The sequence below is a fragment of the Silurus aristotelis genome (assembly GCF_946808225.1).
Source record: "Silurus aristotelis genome assembly, chromosome: 9".
NCBI classification, from domain to species: domain Eukaryota; kingdom Metazoa; phylum Chordata; class Actinopteri; order Siluriformes; family Siluridae; genus Silurus; species Silurus aristotelis.
The window spans coordinates 1,906,711-1,925,978 of record NC_139582.1 but is presented as its reverse complement, the minus strand read 5'-3'; the positions used below and the strand labels follow the sequence as shown (position 1 = coordinate 1,925,978).

Genomic DNA, 19,268 nt, shown 5'->3' with positions numbered 1-19,268 from the left:
CACACCAACAGCCATGTCTTCATGGAGTTTACTTGTATACAGGAGGATCATTATGCTGGAAGGGTTTTTGGAGCTCTTCGAACCTGGAATGTAATTCTACAGAATGAATGAATTCATCTAAAAAAAGCTGATCGAGACAATTTTGTGCTGCGTGAACCCAGACAAGACAAAAACCACATATGGGTCTGCTGATTTAGGGCCAGATCATGTCATTGAAAATACCAGTCTGTTTACTGTGAAGGATCGATACCCCTGAAGCTGAAAGTCTGACATTTTTGACAGAAAAATGACGACCAGCTTACTGATGGAACGTTTGATGGAGTGTTGAGTTATTTGGATAAGCTGGACCAGCAGAAGAAAAGAAGTGTAAAGTAAAAAAATGCTGACGATTGGTGGTTCTTCACCACACAGCAGATCAATGACGCAAGACCCAAACTGAGGTGAAGTTTTTTCTGATGAACCGAATGAAAACATTCCATACGCCATGTGCAGATTTAAATGAAATTAAAGCTGCTTTTTCTTCTCTTTATGTTCTTATCATTTTGCTCTTATTAAGATGATCCTGAAACAAAACCAAAAATTAAATCTATTTACCGGCATAACCATATTTATTCCAGACATCATGATGGTTAATTTCTATTTACAATATTTAATTTTTTTCAGGAGAAAGAGCGTTCTCCAGGAGGAGACCAGATTTCCATTCGGTTCAAACGGATTTTGCCGAAATCAGTCTCATCTGCTGCATCTCATGTGGAGTATAAATGCTAATAGGCTAAAGAATAGCCAGTGCGAAAACTAAAAGTTAGTTTAACAATCGCTTTAACTACATTATGCGTCTTATAACTGATAAAAAGAACAATGCTTGGTCATACGTTCCCTTTTTTTCATATCTGTGAAAATGTTTGCCATTAAAACCTCTTATGATTTGCATTCTTGAATTATTCTTTTTTTGATACACCTCATAATTACAGCACATTTACTCAAAATCATTTAAATCCTTTAAACAGAGATTAAATGTACTGTAAAGCCTGGATGTCTGGAAGAATTACAAATCTGAAATGTAAAACGTTTGTGTCGTTATGCATGTCATAATCTTGTAACGGTTCTTATAGGGATATTAGCTGATAATTTTAATTTGAAATCAGATTCGAGTCAAATATAAGTGAGTTCTGTACATCTTTGTCAGTCCAATCAGAGTCCTGAGCTTCTAAGAAGTCCACACTCAGTGGGAATTAACTTCCATTTGCGTTTCATTGGAAATTAATATCAAAATGATGAACAAGTGCATTTATTTCACTACAGATTTTATTTCAGCATTAAATATATTTCACATATACACACAATCAATTAACTAATATCTGTTTATTGGATCATTATATAAAATGGTCATATTATACAAACATATATATATATACAGTACAGACCAAAGGTTTGGACACACCTTCTCATTCAAAGAGTTTTCTTTATTTTCATGACTATGAAAATTGTAGATTCACACTGAAGGCATCAAAACTATGAATGAACACATGTGGAATTATATATGGAATTATATACATAACAAAAAAGTGTGAAACAACTGAAAAATGTCATATTGTAGGTTCTTCAAAGTAGCCACCTTTTGCTTTGATTACTGCTTTGCACACTCTTGATATTCTCTTGATGATCTTCAAGAGGTAGTCACCTGAAATGGTCTTCCAACAGTCTTGAAGGAGTTCCCCGAGAGATGCTTGGCACTTGTTGGCCCTTTTGCCTTCACTCTGCGGTCCAGCTCACCCCTAAACCATCTCGATTGGGTTCAGGTCCGGTGACTGTGGAGGCCAGGTCATCTGGCGCAGCACCCCATCACTCTCCTTCTTGGTCAAATAGCCCTTGATGCCTTCAGTGTGACTCTACAATTTTCATAGTCATGAAAATAAAGAAAACTCTTTGAATGAGAAGGTGTGTCCAAACTTTTGGTCTGTACTGTATATATATATATATATTTATTTTTTTTATTTATTTTTTGCCTTTTTTTTGCCTTTTTTTCGTGCCATTTTTAACATTAAATCTTGTTCAATGATCAGCTTTGGTTTGTTTCTGGAAAGAAGATAAATCAATCATCCAATAAAACAACTCAAAATGACTGAATATTGTAGCATAAGACTAAATGAGATTATTTATCTTGAACTGTAAGAGAGAATGTGAACATTATACACACAAAACAGCAACGAGATCTTTAAGGATGCTCATCTGATAACACAACGCCAGAGCACGTTACACATTAGTGATCTGTAAAACCAAATAAAAACAAGGGATTGGTTTGATAAATGGATATAAACTCAAATGTCTAAAAAGATCTGCAACACCATGGCCAGAGCTTTTTCCGTGGACACCAGAATGAACGTCTTCTATTTAAGGGAAAATCCAACCCTAGTAATAATAATCAGTATTTTAAAACTTACACTTGTGTAACTCTCATAAGAGCAGCATCACATGAAACTCTTTTTCTTTTAATAACTTTGTAAACAACGTTGAGATGAACATGAGCTTCAAATCCGATTCGATTTATCACTGCTGTGTTTTATCTTGTTCTTTATTATTTATTCCATACACCATGAATTGATCTGGTGGGCTTTTCCTTCATACCTTGGAGACAGATGAGCTGCTTGTTTTGGTGGTGTTCTCATGAAAGAGAAGATCCTAAATGCATTTATTAATCTGGAAAATTCTTGAAAATATGTGCACAACCGAACCCTCACACACGTATGTGGCTCTTCGTCAAACTGTTCCCAAGCACACAAGTGTCTAGAATGTCTCTGTAAGGCTGTAGACCTCCTTTCATTAAAGCTAAGAGACCCAGAGCTCCATAAAGACATGCCAAGGATGATGAAGAAGGACTTAATTCCCCTGCACTTAATTAAACCTTGACCTTGACCCCAGTGAATACCTTTACAATGAGTTGGAATGCTGAGTACATATCCGACTTTCCTGAAGATCAGAAGAGCTTTACTGTATGTTCCCTGAAGCAAAACAAAAGTAAATTCCATGGCCATGTCAAAGTCCAGACATAACTCATCTGAGATGCATGTCATGACGAGGGAACTGAAACAATACCCAGACTTAATAACTGAAACAGGTCATTTCTTCCTGAAACAGCTTGTAGGGTGAAAAGTTAAAAAATTCTCATGTAGAAAGTTCAACTCGTTATTAAATTCAGTGATACGTGAACTTTTGCTGACCTGGAGAGTAAACCATTCATCAGTATTATTCAAGAATAACAGAAGTCGTAGCTGTTTGCGTGTTAGTTTTATTATTGATATTATTATTATTGTTATTATCATCATCATCATTAATAATATTGTCATTTTTATTATTATTATTATTATTATTATTATTATCATCATCAACCCAGCCATTAGGGGGGCACAAGCCAGTGTACTCTTAGTGCCGGTCCCAAGCCCGGGTAAATGGGGAGGGTTGCGTTAGGAAGGGCATCCAGCGTAAAACATGTGCCAAATCAAATATGCGGATCACAAATGAGAATTTCATAGCGGATCGGTCGAGGCCCGGGTTAACAACGACCGCCACAGGTATCGTTAGCCGACAGGGTACCGGTGGAAATTGGGCTACTGTTGGCCGAAGGAGGAGAAGGAGAGGAGGAAGGCGTCTACAGAGACGGCAGGAAAAGGAGCAGTGTAGGAGAGTAGAGGTTCGGGTTGGTACTTTAAATGTTGGTACTATGACGGGTAAAGGGAGAGAGATAGCTGATATGATGGAGAGGAGAAAGGTAGATGTGTTGTGTGTTCAGGAGACCAAGTGGAAAGGGAGTAAGGCCAGGAACATTGGAGGTGGGTTTAAACTGTTTTATCATGGTGTGGATGGGAAGAGAAATGGTGTAGGGGTGATTCTGAAGGAAGCGTACAGTAAGAGTGTAGTGGAGGTGAAGAGAGTTTCTGATAGGGTGATGATCGTGAAGGTGGAAGTTGAAGGGATGATGATAAATGTCATCAGTGCCTATGCTCCACAAGTTGGCTGTGAGATGGAGGAGAAAGAAAGATTCTGGAGTGAATTAGATGAAGTGGTAGATGGTGTACCTAGGAAAGAACGATTGGTGATTGGGGCAGACTTTAATGGGCATGTAGGTGAAGGGAACAGAGGTGATGAGGAGGTGATGGGTAGGTATGGTTTTAAGGAGAGGAATGTGGAATGGCAGATGGTGGTAGATTTTGCTAAAAGGATGGAAATGGCAGTGGTGAACACGTATTTTAAGAAGAAGGAGGATCATAGGGTGACGTATAAGAGTGGAGGAAGGTGCACACAGGTGGATTATCTTCTGTGTAGGAGATGCAACCTGAAGGAGATTGGAGACTGTAAGGTGTTGGCGGGGGACAGTGTAGCTAGACAGCATCGGATGGTGGTCTGTAGGATGGTTTTGGAGGCGAAGAAGAAGAGGAGGAAAGTAAGGTTTGAAAGAAGAATAAGATGGTGGAAACTGAAGGAGGAAGAGTGTAGTGTGAGGTTCAGGGAAGAGGTCAGACAGGGGCTTGGTGGTGGTGAAGAGGTGCCGGATGATTGGGCAACTACTGCAGGAGTGATGAGGGAGGCAGCTAGAAAAGTACTTGGTGTGACATCTGGAAATAGAAAGCAAGACAAGGAGACGTGGTGGTGGAATGAGGAAGTGCAGGAGAGCATTAGGGGAAAGAGATTGGCAAAACAGAAGTGGGATCGACAGAGTGATGAGAAGAGTAGGCAGAAGTACAAGGAGATGCGGCAGCAGGTTAAAAGGGATGTGGCGAAAGCCAAGGAAAAGGCATATGAGGAACTGTATAAGAGGTTGGACACTAAGGAAGGAGAAAAGGATTTATACCGATTGGCCAAGCAGAGGGACCGAGCTGGGAAGGATGTACTGCAAGTTAGAGCAATAAAGGATGGAGAGGGAAATGTGTTGACTAGTGAGGAGAGTGTGTTGAGAAGATGGAGGGAGTATTTTGAGCAGCTGATGAATGAGGAAAATCAGAGAGAGAGAAGGTTGGAGGATGTGGAGTTGGTGAAGCAGGATGTAGATAGGATTAGTAAGGAGGAAGTGAGAGCAGCGATTAAGAGGATGAAGAATGGAAAGTCGGTTGGACCAGATGACATACCGGTAGAAGCGTGGAGATGTTTAGGAGAGATGGCAGTGGAGTTTTTAACCAGATTGTTTAACAGGATTCTGGAAGGGGAGAGGATGCCTGAGAAATGGAGAAGGAGTGTGCTGGTACCGATCTTTAAGCATAAGGGAGATGTGCAGACCTGCAGTAACTACAGGGGAATTAAGTTGATCAGTCACACCATGAAGTTATGGGAAATAGTAGTGGAAGCCAGGCTGAGAGAAGAGGTGACCATCTGTGAGCAACAGTATGGTTTCATGCCGAGGAAGAGCACCACAGATGCCTTATTTGCTTTGAGGATGTTGATGGAGAAGTATAGAGAAGGACAGAAGGAGCTGCATTGTGTATTTGTGGATTTAGAGAAAGCGTACGACAGGGTGCCGAGAGAGGAGTTGTGGTATTGTATGAGGAAGTCAGGTGTTCCAGAGAAGTATGTGAGGGTGGTGCAGGACATGTATGAGGACAGTGTGACGGCAGTAAAGAGTGCAGTAGGTACGACAGACTGGTTCAGGGTAAAGGTTGGACTGCATCAAGGATCGGCCCTGAGCCCTTTCCTGTTTGCAGTGGTGATGGACAGGTTGACGGACGAGGTCAGACAGGAGTCTCCCTGGACTATGATGTTTGCAGATGATATTGTGATTTGTGGTGAGAGTAGAGAGCAGGTTGAGAAGAGCCTGGAGAGGTGGAGATATGCGCTGGAGAGAAGGGGAATGAAAGTCAGTAGGAGTAAGACAGAGTACATGTGTGTGAATGAGAGGGAGGGCAGTGGAGTGATGCGGTTGCAGGGAGAAGAGGTGGAGAAGGTGAAGGAGTTCAGGTACCTGGGGTCAACAGTGCAAAGTAATGGAGAGTGTGTTAGAGAAGTAAAGAAAAGAGTGCAGGCAGGGTGGAGTGGGTGGAGAAGAGTGACAGAAGTGATTTGTGATAGAAGAGTATCTGCAAGAATGAAAGGGAAAGTTTATAGGACTGTGGTGAGACCTGCGATGTTGTATGGATTAGAGACAGTGGCATTGAGTAAAAAAACAGGAGGTGGAGCTGGAGGTAGCAGAGCTGAAGATGTTGAGGTTTTCATTGGGAGTGACGAGGATGGACAAGATTAGAAATGAGTTTATTAGAGGGACAGCACATGTAGGATGTTTTGGTGACAAGGTGAGGGAGGCGAGATTGAGATGGTTTGGACATGTGCAGAGAAGGGACATGAATTATATTGGTAGAAAAATGCTGAAGATGGAGCCACCAGGTAGGAGGAAAAGAGGAAGGCCAAGGAGGAGGTTCATGGATGTGGTGAGGGAAGACATGCAGGTAGTTGGTGTAAAAGAGGCAGATATCGAGGACAGGGTGGTATGGAGACGGATGATCCGCTGTGGCGACCCCTAATGGGAGCAGCCGAAAGAAGAAGAAGAAGAAGAAGATTATTATCATCATCATCATCATCATTATTATTATTATTATTGACTGTTATTATTATTATTATTATTATTATTATTATTATTAATAATATTATTATAAATATTATTAATATTATCATCATCATCATCATCATCATTATTATTATTATTATTATTATTATTATTATTGTTCTTATTATTATTATTATTATCATCATCATTATTATTATTATTATTATTATTATTATTATTATTATTATACACTATATAGCCAAAAGTTTGTGGACACCTGACCAGCCATGGCTTGGCTTTTCTAAAAACTAAAAAAAAAAATTTTTACCACAAACATTGAAGAAAACAACTGTACACAACTGTACACTGCAGCATTCCAGTTTCTCTTCACTGGATCTAAAAAGCTCAAACAATGTTCCAGAATAACGATGCGTCTGTGCAGAATGTGAACACCATAAAGACGTGGCTGTTGGTGTGAAGGTTGAAGTGGAAGAACTCAAGTGCAGAGAGCCCTGACCTCCTCAACTCCAGTGAACACCTTTGGGATAAACTGGAACTGGGATAAACCCAAAACCTTCTCACTAAAATCTCACTAATGAATTTACTAATGTTTTTTGTGTCTGAATGATCAGTAAAATCCACAGCCTGCAAACGCTCTTATACAGAGTGACTTACATTCATCTCATTCATACAACTGAGCAGCTGTGGGCTAAAGGGCCTTCCTCAGGGGCCCAGAAGTGGCAGCTTGGTGTGGATTTGAACTTACAACCTTCAGATCCAAAGTCAAATGCTTTAATTTAACTTCCATCTCCGCATCTGGAGTTTATTTAATCAGGTTCCCAGAAACGTTTATCCATATCATGTATAGATTTTTGGAAATATTTCTTTCTTCTTTACTCCCTGCTTCATGGCTGCACCACAGTCAGTATCTCATGGACACACACATGCTCTCTGGTTTCTCAGCTCTTTACTTTTCCATGGCCATTTTTCTCACATGCTGCTGATTTCCTCATGCACAGACACTGAATTATCAGTTAATATTCTCAAGATACGTTTAAATGAGGTTTATTAAATAGAAATTAAAAACACATAAAAAAGTATGAAAGAAAAAACTTTTACTTTGATTGATTAAAATAATTTTCCAGATGTTTGACCAGAACTGTGAATCAGAACGATGTCTGATTCAGCAACTTTTCAAAGCATCTCTTACTGATTCGATTTTCTTCTGTTTTTGGTGGCTTGTTTTTTTTCCCGATGTTTTGTTCTAGCTTGTCTGACATTCTTTTCCTTTCATACATGCTGAAACCTGCTGTAAACGAAGTCATAAGTCACTGCTTTCATTTCCAATACGTGTTTTCTCATTAAAAACTTTCCACACAATGTCTGTTATTGCTTTGTTTAAATATCATTCGAGTGAAACTACATTTTGTAGCCTTTCACTACAGTTTGCCTTCCTGCCCCAAATCCAAATGTTTTTAGTCTTTTGTTTTGTGTTTTTTTTCAGGTTCCCTGACAGCAGCTGATGAAAGTGGAAAATGAGAGAGAAAGAAGGGTGGATGATGTGGAGATTTTCCAGGAAGGGTATAGGATTAGTAAGGAGAAAGTGAGAGCAGCGATTAAGAGGATGAAGAGTGGAAAGTCGGTTGGACCAGATGACATACCGGTAGAAGCATGGAGATGTTTAGGAGAGATGCAGTGGAGTTTTTAACCAGATTGTTTAATAGGATTTTGAAAGGTGAGAGGATGCCTGAGGAATGGAGAAGGAGTGTGCTGGTACCGATCTTTAAGAATAAGAGAGATGTGCAGACCTGCAGTAACTACAGGGGAATTAAGTTAATCAGTCACACCATGAAGTTATGGGAAAGAGTAGTGGAAGCCAGGCTGAGAGAAGAGGTGACCATCTGTGAGCAACAGTATGGTTTCATGCCGAGGAAGAGCACCACAGACGCATTATTTGCTTTGAGAATGTTGATGGAGAAGTATAGAGAAGGTCAGAAGGAGTTGCAACAGGGTTACGACAGGGTGGAGAGAGGAGTTGTGGTATTGTATGAGGAAGTCTGGTGTGTCAGAGAAGTATGTGAGGGTGGTGCAGGACATGTATGAGGACAGTGTGACAGCAGTGAAGTGTGCAGTAGGAACGACAGACTGGTTCAAGGTGAAGGTTGGACTGCATCAAGGATCGGCTCTGAGCCCTTTCCTGTTTGCAGTGGTGATGAACAGGTTGATGGACGAGGTCAGACAGGGGTCTCCGTGAACTATGATGTTTGCGGATGATATTGTGATTTGTGGTGAGAGTAGGGAGCAGGTTGAGAAGAGCCTGGAGAGGTGCGCTGGAGAGTAGGGGAATGAAAGTCAGTAGGAGTAAGACAGAGTACATGTGTGTGAATGAAAAGGAGGGCAGTGGAGGGGTGCGGTTGCAGGACGAAGAGGTGGAGAAGGTGAAGTAGTTCAGGTACCTGGGGTCAACAGTGCAAAGTAATAGAGAGTGTGTTAGAGAAGTGAAAAAAAGAGTGCAGGCAGGGTGGAGTGGGTGGAGAAGAGTGATAGCAGGAGTGATTTGTGATAGAAGAGTATCTGTGAGAGTGAAAGTTTATAGGACTGTGGTGAGACCTGAGATGTTGTATGGATTAGAGACAGTGGCATTGAGTAAAAGACAGGAGGTTTACTTATATGTTTTTTAAATATCAAACAATTTCTTTGGCATGTTTTTATTATTAATTTTTCTAAAATACTTTCACACTCCTCCATGTGTTTTTTTTGTTTTTGTTTTGTTTGTACAGACAAACCAGTCTGTATTGCAGGTGATGAGTAATAAAAGAAATCATTAATAAGCTCCAAGTAAAGAGCGTCCAATATATGTGCTGGGAAAGTCGTCTCCTGTTCCTGTTAGTTTTAAACTTAAAAAAAAGCTTCATTTTATTTAACAGATAAATAAACACACACGTATAACCTGTAATAATACCAGTCTTTTGTTAAACATCAGAAATAAAGATTCATTAAAGAAGTGATGAAACACACAAACACCACACAGATCAGTACAGCAGAGTGACTCCCTGCAGGCATTTTACATCATGATGTGTAGACGCCTCTTCCAGCCCTGAACCTTACAGCCTGCAGATGTTTCACATGGCCTCTTTTAGCCTGACTTGCACACACATCTGCACACAAAGTGAAGTATACATTCACTGCACCTGGTTTCAGCAATAGGTGGAGACTTTCTTTCCGATTAAAAGGATCAGTTTCACTATTTTTTCTTCTCTTCTTTAGACGAATGGAGTCTAAATGGGACCTACGTTTGGGAGTTGTGTTTCTTTTACTCCAGGTAGATACTTCTATGTGCATTTACGTATTTATGTCTTCATCTGTATGTTTTTTTCTCTTGGCCTCATGCCATTTAAGCTTTTATTCGAAATTGTTGTTTTTCATCCTCCAATCTGTCCAAGAAGTTCTGAAAAACGACTCGGCATATGATTTTGTTCCTCGTTTTCTCTCCTAAACTAATTAAAGAAAAAAAATCTAATTCCAAAGAAACAAACCAAACGTGATCGTTTTTCCCTCTACTAAAGGTCCTTTGCTGTGGATTTGGAGAATCGACGCCATGTTCTCCAGGCTTTGCGTCTGATCTTTTCCTCTTTAGAGTTCACAGAGAACACCTGCACAGGGGCACGAGACTCGGCACAGGTAACACTTACATTCTAATTTAATTCTTATAAAAAGATTCTTACATTTAGTTTGCATGATATAATTGTAGTTAGTTTCTAACTTAATGAAGGTTTCTGATTATACTTTTGAGGGACATGTAGTCAAGAAAGACTTTGCTCTTAATTATTATTAAGTTAAATGTGGGTTTCATGCTTGAAGGCCACTTGATTTGAGATAAATGGGTTGTAGTGACTGTATTTTTACCTTGAGTAGAGCTCTGAGCTGTTTTGTGTGATAAGGATTGTATCCTTGCTTGTGAACAAGTGAACTACTGTTCAGCTTGAATAAGAATAGTTTTCCCCTAAATTACCTGAAAACACCAGGCTCCTTCAAGGTGCTACTCGATTTGTATTAGAATAGATCAAGTGCTTCTGTAGTGATCTGGATGTTAATGTGTGCTTGGGTGATTCAGCCAGTTTCTCTGGGTGTGATATTCAAGCTAGAACATGACCAGGTGAGGACTTTTTTTCCCCTTTTCTTTCTTTCTGAAAGCTTATGGTGATCAAACCTGAGCAGATATGTTTAGGTGCTTTCCACTGAGGTTTCATATCGAAACAGCTTTAATCTCGTGTTTAGGCTCGAAATTGACAATTTAACTTTGTAAGTGGAAGCTTGCTGACCATCATTATGGAGATCTGTATATGTGTGTATATATATATATATATATATATATATATATATATATACAGTGAGGAAAATAAGTATTTGAACACCCTGCTATTTTGCAAGTTCTCCCACTTAGAAATCATGGAGGGGTCTGAAATTGTCATCGTAGGTTCATGTCCACTGTGAGAGACATAATCTAAAAAAAAAAAATCCAAAAATTACAATGTATGATTTTGTAACTATTTATTTGTATGATACAGCTGCAAATAAGTATTTGAACACCTGAGAAAGTCAATGTTAATATTTGGTACAGTAGCCTTTGTTTGCAATTACAGAGGTCAAACGTTTCCTGTAGTTTTTCACCAGGTTTGCACACACTGCAGGAGGGATTTTGGTCCTCTCCTCCACACAGATCTTCTCTAGATCAGTCAGGTTTCTGGCCTGTCGCTGAGAAACACGGAGTTTGAGCTCCCTCCAAAGATTCTCTATTGGGTTTAGGTCTGGAGACTGGCTAGACCATGCCAGAACCTTGATATGCTTCTTACAGAGCCACTCCTTGGTTATCCTGGCTGTGTGCTTCGGGTCATTGTCATGTTGGAAGACCCAGCCTCGACCCATCTTCAATGCTCTAACTGAGGGAAGGAGGTTGTTCCCCAAAATCTTGCAATACATGGCCCCGGTCATCCTCTCCTTAATACAGTGCAGTCGCCCTGTCCCATGTGCAAAAAAAACACCCCCAAAGCATGATGCTACCACCCCCATGCTTCACAGTAGGGATGGTGTTCTTTGGAGGGTACTCATTCTTCTTCTTCCTCCAAACACATTTAGTGGAATTATGACCCAAAAGTTCTATTTTGGTCTTATCTGACCACATGACTTTCTCCCATGACTCCTCTGGATCATCCAAATGGTCATTGGCAAACTTAAGACGTGCCTGGACATGTGCTGGTTTAAGCAGGGGAATCTTCCGTGCCATGCATGATTTCAAACCATGACGTCTTAGTGTATTACCAACAGTAACCTTGGAAACGGTGGTCCCAGCTCTTTTCAGGTCATTGACCAGCTCCTCCCGTGTAGTTCTGGGCTGATTTCTCACCTTCCTTAGGATCATTGAGACCCCACGAGGTGAGATCTTGCATGGAGCCCCAGTCCGAGGGAGATTGACAGTCATGTTTAACTTCTTCCATTTTCTAATGATTGCTCCAACAGTGGACCTTTTTTCACCAAGCTGCTTGGCAATTTCCCCGTAGCCCTTTCCAGCCTTGTGGAGGTGTACAATTTTGTCTCTAGTGTCTTTGGACAGCTCTTTGGTCTTGGTCATGTTAGTAGTTGGATTCTTACTGATTGTATGGGGTGGACAGGTGTTTTTATGCAGCTAACGACCTCAAACAGGTGCATCTAATTTAGGATAATAAATGTAGTGGAGGTGGACATTTTAAAGGCAGACTAACAGGTCTTTGAGGGTCAGAATTCTAGCTGATAGACAGGTGTTCAAATACTTATTTGCAGCTGTATCATACAAATAAATAGTTTAAAAATCATACATTGTGATTTCTGAATTTTTTTTTTTAGATTATGTCTCTCACAGTGGACATGCACCTACGATGACAATTTCAGACCCCTCCATGATTTCTAAGTGGGAGAACTTGCAAAATAGCAGGGTGTTCAAATACTTATTTTCCTTACTGTATATATATATATATATATATATATATATATATATATATATATATATATATATATATATATATATATATATATATACAGTATATCTACAGATCTCCATAATGATGGTCAACAAGCTTCCACTTACAAAGTTAGATTGTGTATATAATATCTTATTTATGGAATATTTCATGAGCCTCATTTAAAGGGGAACAATGATCCTGAATTTTTCGCCCACCTACTGTAATTTTATATAAATAAATTCCTGGCGATACTTTAGAACTCTGTCATCCCTGGACCCCATTCTGAAAACCATTGGCATGAACTACTCGATTTATTATTTTTTTGCATTTGATTATGCAGTTTGATTATGGTCATGATGAAATCCCCCAATCTCTCCCACATCCGTGTCTTGTTTAGGTGCCTTCCTAAAAAAAAAAGCATTTTTTTAATGTTATTTTATTGATTTAGTTCAACACATCCTCATTACAGAACTTCCTGGTTGCTCTTAATACTTAATGTGTTGATCTCTGCCTTGTCCTATAGAGTCCCCATCAAATCCTGTTTTATAATGTAAACATTATCCTGTGGTTTTGTTTTACTGAGGTTTAGACAAAGACTGATTGTGTTGCTCAGGTTTTGTTTTCCTGTTTTAATGTCCTGCTTGAAACTTATAACTACTTTAAAGGATACAGTTTGTAGATCCAGTGTTTCAGACAAGATTCCCCAAGGTTTCAGAATTTGTCTCCAGTCTGAGGACATTTTATTTTGATGTATAAATAGCATTTTATTCTCTCTTGTTTCCCGTCCAGTTGTTTTTAATGACTGCAATGGAAGAACGCAGACAGTCTTCGACTCCTCCGATAAGCGGTTTCACGTAGCTACGGATGGCACCGTGAAGCTCAAGAGATCGATCACTCTTCATGACAGCCATATGTTCTCCGTCCATGCTTGGGACTCCAACGGAAAGAAACGCACCACGTCGGTGAGCGTGGAACATCTGCGTCGAGCTGGCCAACATCATAGCCTGCTGAAAGACGATGTGGCAATTGAGCCTGTGCAGGTACACACTCTTCTGTAGCCTGCCCTCTGCTGGACAAATCTCAGAACTACTTTACCTGTGAAACCGTCTAGATTTGTCTAGTCTTTTGTTTCCATTTATTTTCTTGCTTTCATGGGTGAGGCATGTGCCAAAAAGAAAACGCATTACTCAAAGATGTCTTTAGAAAATTTTGCATTATTTAGTTTTGCAGACAGAATGGTGGAGTCTTTGAGAGAGAATGAGCACAAGTTCATTGTGGCTATTAATAGTAAATAGTAAGCATGGACATTTTATGTGGCATGTATTTATGCTTATATTTATAAAATCTAGATCACAAGGGTCTATGCATTCTATTTATAAGTAAAAACAAGATTCTTGACATTTCAGACACACTCTAAAGAAATTATTTATTTCTGCTCTCTCATGACTAATAGGTAAGGCTTCTGTCCTGATTTAAAAAGTTTTGTTATAATGCAATGCACAGACTACATTACAAGTTATAATGCATATCAGCACTTTTTGGTATATACTTGGCATATATCATATTTATTTTTATACTGTGTACCCCTGATTGTATATTTTATCTGTACTGAGTACCAGTTGGCCAGGAAGGTCTGACATGATTTTTATTTTGAATGTGAAGTTTTGTATCGGCTGAACATGTGTTAAGAACAAAACTTATCAAATAATTACTCCTTTTGAAGAAAAAAATAACATTAAAGCTTGTGTGTGCTACTACTGGACGAGTAGAGAATGCTCTTAGGTTGAAGATAAAAACTTGCAACTTTTGTGCAGTTTCTTTATATACAGTAGGCTTTTGGCATGAATACAGATTGGAGGCATGTTACTGAATAATTTGTGCTTTTATTTATTGCTTTCTATAGACTGAACCCACTTCAGATCTCTTGTATATGGAGTTTCCAAAAGCAAGTGGGTTGCGGAGGAGAAAGAGAGAGTGGGTGATTCCTCCCATCAAAATCTCAGAGAATGACCGAGGCCCTTTCCCTAAGGCGATGGTGCAGGTATGTACAGCTGATCTATAATTTGTGAGAATTTTTTTTGTCTTATTTTATAACAAGTTGTCACATCTTGTGCCCAGATTAAGTCCAGCCATGCCAAAGAAACAAAGATGATGTATGAAATCACAGGTGAAGGAGCAAACCAGCCTCCAGTGGGACTTTTTACAATAGACAAATACACTGGAATGCTTCTTGTGTCAAAGCCTCTAGACAGAGAAGAGAGAGATAAATATGTGGTGAGACATTTTCCTTTTGGAAGTGTTTTCAAAAGTTGTACTAGTCTGAGGTAGATGCTCACAGAAGAGGTTACTGTACAGTAATATTGATTTGTTTTATTTGTTTTGGTAATTTACCATGTTTTTGTTCTTGTTGACTCCAGCTGCAAGCACATGCCAGGTCCGTTTCTGATGGCATTCAAGAACCCGAAATGGAGGTTATAGTCGAGGTAATCGACCAGAATGATAACTCTCCTGTCTTTACCCGAAATCCATTTATTGGAAGTGTACCAGAAGCTTCAAAAATAGGTATTTATTAAAGCTTTCCTAATCCTATCTATAGTCTCTGTCCATGCTACACAATGCTTTTGAATTAGGATGTTCAGCACAACACATCATGGTTGGGGGCCCACATTCTTTTGCCCTATAGTCTACCATAAACACTTAATCACAATGTCGTCTTGTTCTCCTTTCAAAGGATTTGAGTTCATGACGATCAATGCTACTGATTTGGACGATCCAAACACTGACAATGCTGATATCCGATACTCCATCACCAGTCAGATTCCAGACTTGCCATATCCAAACATGTTTGCTGTCAACCCCATCACGGGAGCGATTCGCGTGAATTCTGACGGCCTGGACAGAGAGGTACTGTAACCCTGGCTATATTTAATAAAATGAAAGATTCCTGTTGGAATAATTATCAAATTGGTATTATTTTATGTTTTGTTTTTAAAAGTTTTTGATTCAAACCTTTTTGTGCATAAGGACATGCATATTATGTCTGGCTTTTGTTCATTAATGCAAAAAATTAATAAGACAAGTCATTAAAGATGCATTAAAACTTTTGGGAGCGAAGTAAACAAAATGTATTGTGTCTAAATAAATTTGGATTAAACACATTTATTGAATATACCTATATCGTTTATCTTTCAGAATTATCCTCAATACACTCTGGAGATTCTAACAGCAGATATGCGGGGGGATGGTCGCCAAGGTAAAGGAAAAGCTGTTATTACCGTAACAGACAGCAACGACAACACACCTCAATTTGTGTCCACCTCGGTAAGTAAAGTTACGTGTTGAATTTTGCTCTTTCTATTCAGTTACATTGTTTACTATTTTAAATGCATGATTTTGTTTTTTCCAGTACACTGTGTCTGTCCCAGAGGATAAAGTGGACGCTTTGGTAGTGAAAATGCCAGTGACTGACGAAGATGAGGCACAGTCTGATGCCTGGGCAGCAACGTTTAAATTCGTCAGTGGTAACACAGGTGGATTTTTCTCTATTGCCACAGGACCAAACAAACAAGAAGGCATCATTACAACCGCCAAGGTACCACACACATTTAAATTAAGTGCCATCAGCGGTCTTCAATAATAATCGTAATGTTTTAATTGTAATTTGTACATTATTTCACAGGCATTGGACTATGAGAAAAACAACAAATACACGCTGGTGGTGGCTGTAGAAAACACGGTTCCGTTTGCCAAACCTTTGCTTACCTCAACTGCCACGGTCATCGTGAACGTGGTCGACGTGAACGAGGCTCCAGTGTTTGACCCGCCAGAGAAGTTCATATCTAAACCCGAAAATACACCAGTGGATGGCGAACTGACCGTGTACACTGCCACCGATCCGGACGTCACGAAGAAGCAGATCGTGACGTATGTGCTTTCTCGGTTCAGACCTTCATGTTGGATATTTGTATGGGTTTCTCTCAGGAGCTTGGATAGTAATATATTATTACAATGGTGTGTTTCAGCTATCGTATAGGCACCGATCCTGCTGGATATCTGAATGTTAATAAAGACACTGGACTAATTAAAGTCAAGAGTCCCATGGACCGGGAATCTCATTTTGTGAAAGATGGCAAATACAGAGCTCTAATTCTAGCTATTGATAACGGTAAAAACACCCACATCCACTCCCACCACATCCTCAATTTTTTATTTTTGGTTTCCTAATGAGTATTTTGCGTGTGTTTTGCAGATGAAGTTCCAGCAACTGGTACTGGTACCCTTGTAATCGAGTTGGTGGATGTAAATGATAACGCGCCAGTAATTGCAGAGAGGGCCTTCACGTTATGTAATAAGGAGATGCCTCCAGTGTACCTGTCGGTGACTGATAAGGATGAGTTTGGAGCTCCTTTTAGTGTTGAGCTGCAAGGAGAAAGCAAGAACAATTGGACCGCTAGGATGAATGATTCTAGTAGGTTTTTTCTATTTAATTATTTTTCATGAAACCCAAAAAAATCTATATTTTAACCTCTAAAGAGACTCTGGGAGAAACTTTCAGAAGCTGTTTCCAAATATTGTGCTATTAGCTGTTGAGGTAAATTCAGATTGTACGTCACGTGCTTAGTGTTACATTTTTACATTTTCGCTGTTGGAGAAAAATTAATATAAAAATAAAAAGGTGAAATTTTAATAAGTTGCTGAATCTGAAAATGAACAAAAATTAAGTAGAATATGGGTGCAGTAGTAAAAATAAGTAAAATATGCAGTTTTACACAATGCGTCAGAATAGAATCGATCATATCGAAAATCTTTATATACGATAGATGTCTTATCTTATTTATAATTTTTATTTTATAGCTTTTGCCCCCCTTTTTTTTTTTGTCGCATTTTAAATTATTCTTAAATGAAGCAAATTTTAACATTGCATATTTAATATTTTTTCTTTATTTACTAAGGGGAAAAAAGTGGTCCAAACCTGCCTGGCATTAAATAAACAGTAATTGCCACTAAACCTAATAACTAGTTGCCATTATTGTCAGGGTGGCAACCACAAGTCGGAAGCAGAAGTAACTCTATCATGTTTATTTTAATCATACACATATCACAAACACCAGTCAGAGAGCGAACGAACTGTAATGCGGGTTTAGTCCGTAAAGCTGGTATAATCTGATAGGGAAGTACAATCCAAGGAACAGGGATAATCCACGGAACGGGTACGATCCACAGAACGGGTACGATCCACAGAACAGGTACGATCCACAGAACGGGTACGATCCACAGAACGGGTACGATCCACAGAACGGGTACGATCCACAGAACGGGTACGATCCAGGAAGCGAGTGTAATCCATAGGACAGTAAGTAGGAGTGGGAAACAGTGGGGAATGCTGGCAGTCGGGAACCAGGTCACTCACCGTAGTCATCAAGTAGGTCCGACAGCCAGTGTGACTAGCACGGGAGTTTATAAAGGGGAACGGGAATGAGGAACAGGTGTCGGTAGTTAATGCCGGGAGCATGAGAGAGAGAGGCAGCATGAAAGCCTCAGAGGGGGGCATGGCAGGTGGATCCCTGACAATTATTGGCTGTGATGAGAATGGTTTCTTTGCAGGATTACTTTTCATATAGGGTCAGGCAAGTTTGGACAGTTAATTCATTTTTTTCCCTCTAAAATAAAATCTAAAAACTACATTTTTAGATTTACTCTGGTTCTCTTTGTGTAATAAAATCAGAAACATTTAAGAATAAATGCGCAAAAAAAGAAAATTTAGGACAATTTTTCGCAGCCCTGCATATTTTAGTTCTATTGTTACTAACACAGTGCTTGTAAAGGTTTTCTGATGTTCTCAATAAAAAGATAAAGGCAAAGACCGTTGGATATTAAATAATAAATTGTTCCACTGTTGTACCCATAGACTTACAGTATCCGTACTCTCGTGTCACATGATCGTTTTATAAATGTGTATTAATGAATGATTGTGGCTTTAGTTTGGTTTAGAGTTTGAGTTTCTGCACAGCTTGCAGTTTTGTTGAAATATATTTTGAACTTGCAAACCTGTCCCTCTAATGAAAAGCTGCTTCTTCTTCTGTCGATGCAGAAACGGGGATCATACTCACACTCAACCTGAAGGCTCAACTTGACTATGGCATTTACAACGTCGTTCTGAGGGTGTACGACAATCACGACCTCTCGCAAGACAACATCGTCGACATCACTGTATGCGAATGCACAGGAAGTGTCTCTGCCTAGCCGGATCCGGTCTCCCCGAGGTGCTTGGAATTTGGCTCTTTTGCGTAATTTGCCATTATTTATTTATTTAATCATATTTGGGGTTTTAAACACTAATAACTTTGATGTGGATGTTTAATGATGCTATATGCCCTTACTTTCTCTCTTCAGTGCTGGTCCTCCTACTGCTCCTGTTCTTAAGAAGAAAGAGCACTAAGAAGGAGCAGCCCCTGATAAGCGACAACGTGTACTGTTATGATGAAGAGGGTGGTGGAGAGGATGATCAGGTATTTTATTTATATATATTTTGACAAATATATATACAGTGAGGAAAATAAGTATTTGAACACCCTGCTTTTTTGCAAGTTCTCCCACTTAGAAATCATGTAGGGGTCTGAAATTGTCATCGTAGGTGCATGTCCACTGTGAGAGACATAATCTAAAAAAAAAAAATCCAGAAATCACAATATATGTGTCAGGGATTCGCCCTGCCACGCCCCCCTCTGTAGCTGTCAGGGATTCAC

At 39.5% G+C, this 19,268-nt stretch overlaps 1 protein-coding gene across 1 annotated transcript in view; it reads left to right on the top strand.

The window, feature by feature from the left end:
* The window catches only part of LOC310731586 (uncharacterized protein), a 33,191-nt gene extending 14,166 nt beyond the window's left edge, over positions 1–19,025 (top strand). The window contains exons 18-31 of the mRNA XM_083551242.1: positions 9,672–9,848; positions 10,093–10,207; positions 13,312–13,562; positions 14,426–14,563; positions 14,641–14,796; positions 14,940–15,084; positions 15,254–15,426; positions 15,715–15,843; positions 15,929–16,114; positions 16,202–16,446; positions 16,545–16,687; positions 16,772–16,990; positions 18,614–18,785; positions 18,916–19,025. Of these exons, the coding sequence (XP_083407368.1) occupies positions 9,672–9,848; positions 10,093–10,207; positions 13,312–13,562; positions 14,426–14,563; positions 14,641–14,796; positions 14,940–15,084; positions 15,254–15,426; positions 15,715–15,843; positions 15,929–16,114; positions 16,202–16,446; positions 16,545–16,687; positions 16,772–16,990; positions 18,614–18,765 (2,229 nt within the window). The 3' untranslated portion in view covers positions 18,766–18,785; positions 18,916–19,025. The remainder of the gene's footprint in view (positions 1–9,671; positions 9,849–10,092; positions 10,208–13,311; positions 13,563–14,425; positions 14,564–14,640; positions 14,797–14,939; positions 15,085–15,253; positions 15,427–15,714; positions 15,844–15,928; positions 16,115–16,201; positions 16,447–16,544; positions 16,688–16,771; positions 16,991–18,613; positions 18,786–18,915) is intronic.
* The last annotated feature ends 243 nt before the right edge of the window (positions 19,026–19,268 follow it).